This window comes from Agrilus planipennis, unplaced genomic scaffold, assembly GCF_000699045.2.
Source record: "Agrilus planipennis isolate EAB-ADULT unplaced genomic scaffold, Apla_2.0 scaffold235, whole genome shotgun sequence".
NCBI lineage: Eukaryota > Metazoa > Arthropoda > Insecta > Coleoptera > Buprestidae > Agrilus > Agrilus planipennis.
In genome coordinates, this window is record NW_020438970.1 from 227,073 (window position 1) to 229,387 (window position 2,315).

The 2,315-nt window shown below is 33.9% G+C and overlaps 1 protein-coding gene and 1 long non-coding RNA gene across 4 annotated transcripts in view; one reads left to right on the plus strand and one right to left on the minus strand.

Annotated features, from left to right (window-relative positions):
- Positions 1–6: 6 nt before the first annotated feature.
- The window catches only part of LOC108741675 (peripheral plasma membrane protein CASK), a 60,953-nt gene continuing 58,644 nt past the window's right edge, over positions 7–2,315 (minus strand). For both annotated transcript variants that reach the window (XM_025975370.1, XM_018476549.2), the window contains 3 exons: positions 2,005–2,112; positions 1,693–1,868; positions 7–271 (listed from right to left, as the gene is read on the minus strand). In XM_025975370.1, coding sequence (XP_025831155.1) covers positions 92–271; positions 1,693–1,868; positions 2,005–2,112 — 464 coding nt within the window. In that variant the 3' untranslated portion in view covers positions 7–91. The remainder of the gene's footprint in view (positions 272–1,692; positions 1,869–2,004; positions 2,113–2,315) is intronic.
- LOC108741678 overlaps positions 280–2,315 on the plus strand; it is a 90,374-nt gene continuing 88,338 nt past the window's right edge. Inside the window, exons 1-2 of one of the 2 annotated variants that reach the window (XR_001938544.2) lie at positions 280–1,138; positions 1,202–1,336. This is a non-coding gene — a long non-coding RNA (uncharacterized LOC108741678). Of the gene's footprint in view, positions 1,337–2,315 lie in introns of both variants that reach the window. The other variant, XR_001938543.2, reaches the window with a different exon arrangement.

Here is a 2,315-nt window from a genome sequence, read left to right on the forward strand (position 1 = left end):
TATTATTATTATTTATAATTTTTTTTGTTATTGCGTGCTGTTCCATGATTCGCTAAAAGTTGTGCAGATCGTCGTCGGAAGGGTGCCGCTGTCAGTAGACCCATGAGACCGGTATCCATTGGGGGGTGGTGTGCACCCTTTCGATGGCATTTTCCAGGGCCGTAATAGTCTCTTCTATATCGTTGTTGACGATGGTTAAATCGAAATAATGACCGTACAACTGGCGTAACATTTCTGACTCTTTTACCAACCTTTCGAGACTACCATCGTACTGGAAAGTTAAGGTAAAGGTACCTTAGGGATATTTCTACGCCTTAATAAGGGTGCAACATGTAATAAAATCGTTTTACTTAACAAAACTTCCACCATTCCCACCATAAACCCTTAATATGTTCATTTTTCAATTATTTTATAATGTATACTTCACTGCATACATCTATGTATACGTATATGCAACCAACAACACGCTACAAACAAAATTTAATGAGCTGAGTCAAAATCATCTGCAAATAGGAACGCAACCATTTGAACCGCCCTCTGCTTTGCAGTTGTTTAATATTAATACAAATACGTCAAAATTCAGGTTTTTTAATTAAAGATTACAATTAAAAAAAATCATCCCCGATATCGAAAATAGTCTTATGACACAATTGGACCTTTAGATTAAAAGTTTTAATAGCCGGATAGTTATACAAACATATATTTATTGTATATTATGAGAGTTGATTTTGCAGTAGTAATAAGTAGAAGACATCGGTAATATCCTTTAGTAGTTTTTCTATAATTTTAACGGAAAAGTGTAATTTTAGACTTTAGGCATAAGTATTTTTAATAAACTTTTATTTGTTTTAATAATTGCGCATGATCCTCTTATGTCTTCTTGTTATTTGGAATAGACCAATGGGATGCTAGAATTTGCCAGACGCTAGACCTACACTTTTCCGTATTAGTTTTCCGCGGAGCGTCGGTGTGAGTACCAAAACGTGTTCGTGCTTGTTTCGCGTGTAGTGTTAACGAATAAACATTAATAAACATTTTTAAAAACATTAATAAGTGTGTGTGGTGCATCAATTCAAATCTACTTTTGATAAGTATCTCCCTGTATAAAGCTGGGGACGAATTTCTCTCAAATTAATAGGTACTAGAAATAATAAAATATTGCGTAATATTAACTTAATATATATGATAATGTTATTTGCAGGACGAATCTTGAGACGAAATGCAAAACAATTGTGTTATATGCATTCAGTTATTTTGCACAAACACTTGAACTGCAACAAGTGAATGGGAGGGGAAATCGCGTCTACACTTTCAAATGTCTGTTCTTCTGTGTGCGGTAAGTTAAGAAGAATATTGTTTCGTAATTAACATTTGTCTTTTTTCTTGTTATATTTTTAATTTTTTAAGAACAGAGAAATTGCAATTTATGAGTTCTTAGTCTTTAAATAAAAGAATAGATCGTTCTTAATGCGAAAGTATGTGTGACCATGTAGCTCGTGGTTTTTTCTGGCCATTTTAGTTGCGATAACGTTAAAAACAAACCGAAAGGCATGCGGATGACTCATTGAATGGTACACGGACGATGTTTTTAGAAAGAATATATTTAAAAGAGATAGTAACTTGAAATTTAAAGGATTAAAGTTATATTTTAATGACAAAATTGCCAAGGAAAAATAAAATTATTGTACTTACGTCTGCCAAATTTTGTAAAGCCGGTGCAGCGATGAATACCACATAGGGTGCGAACTCCGCAGTTCTGAGGATTTTAAGGGCTTGAGGCTCGACATCTAGGATTGCCATTTTCCCATCCTGATGGATCTTCCTTATCGTTTCTAGCTTCGTACCGTACATAGCGTCTTCGTGGGTTCCTTCACAAAAAAATAAAAGATTTAAATCTAATTTAATTTAATGCGAAAAATTAATGCAGGTAATTATTATACCTAGGGGAGAAAAGGGAATAGGGGTTTATTTAGGTACCTAACATTAGAATTTCATGTCACATACCATATTCCAGGTATTCGTTGGCTGCTATGTCGGCCATCATTTCGTCATGGGACACAAAGAAATAGTTTCTGCCGTTTTCTTCATCGGGTCTAGGTGGTCGGGTGGTGTCTTAATTTTCACGCAAAATTGTAAAATTATAACACAATCGTATAAATATATTATATAATTGAAATATATTCTGAAAATTTCACTAGCATTTATTTAACACTCGATACGTGTTTCGTCTTATATTAAGGGCATCATCAGCACAGATTTACCCCTTTAATTTTTTAACTGATGAGAGCCCAAAAAATTCTAAATTCCTTGGAAAT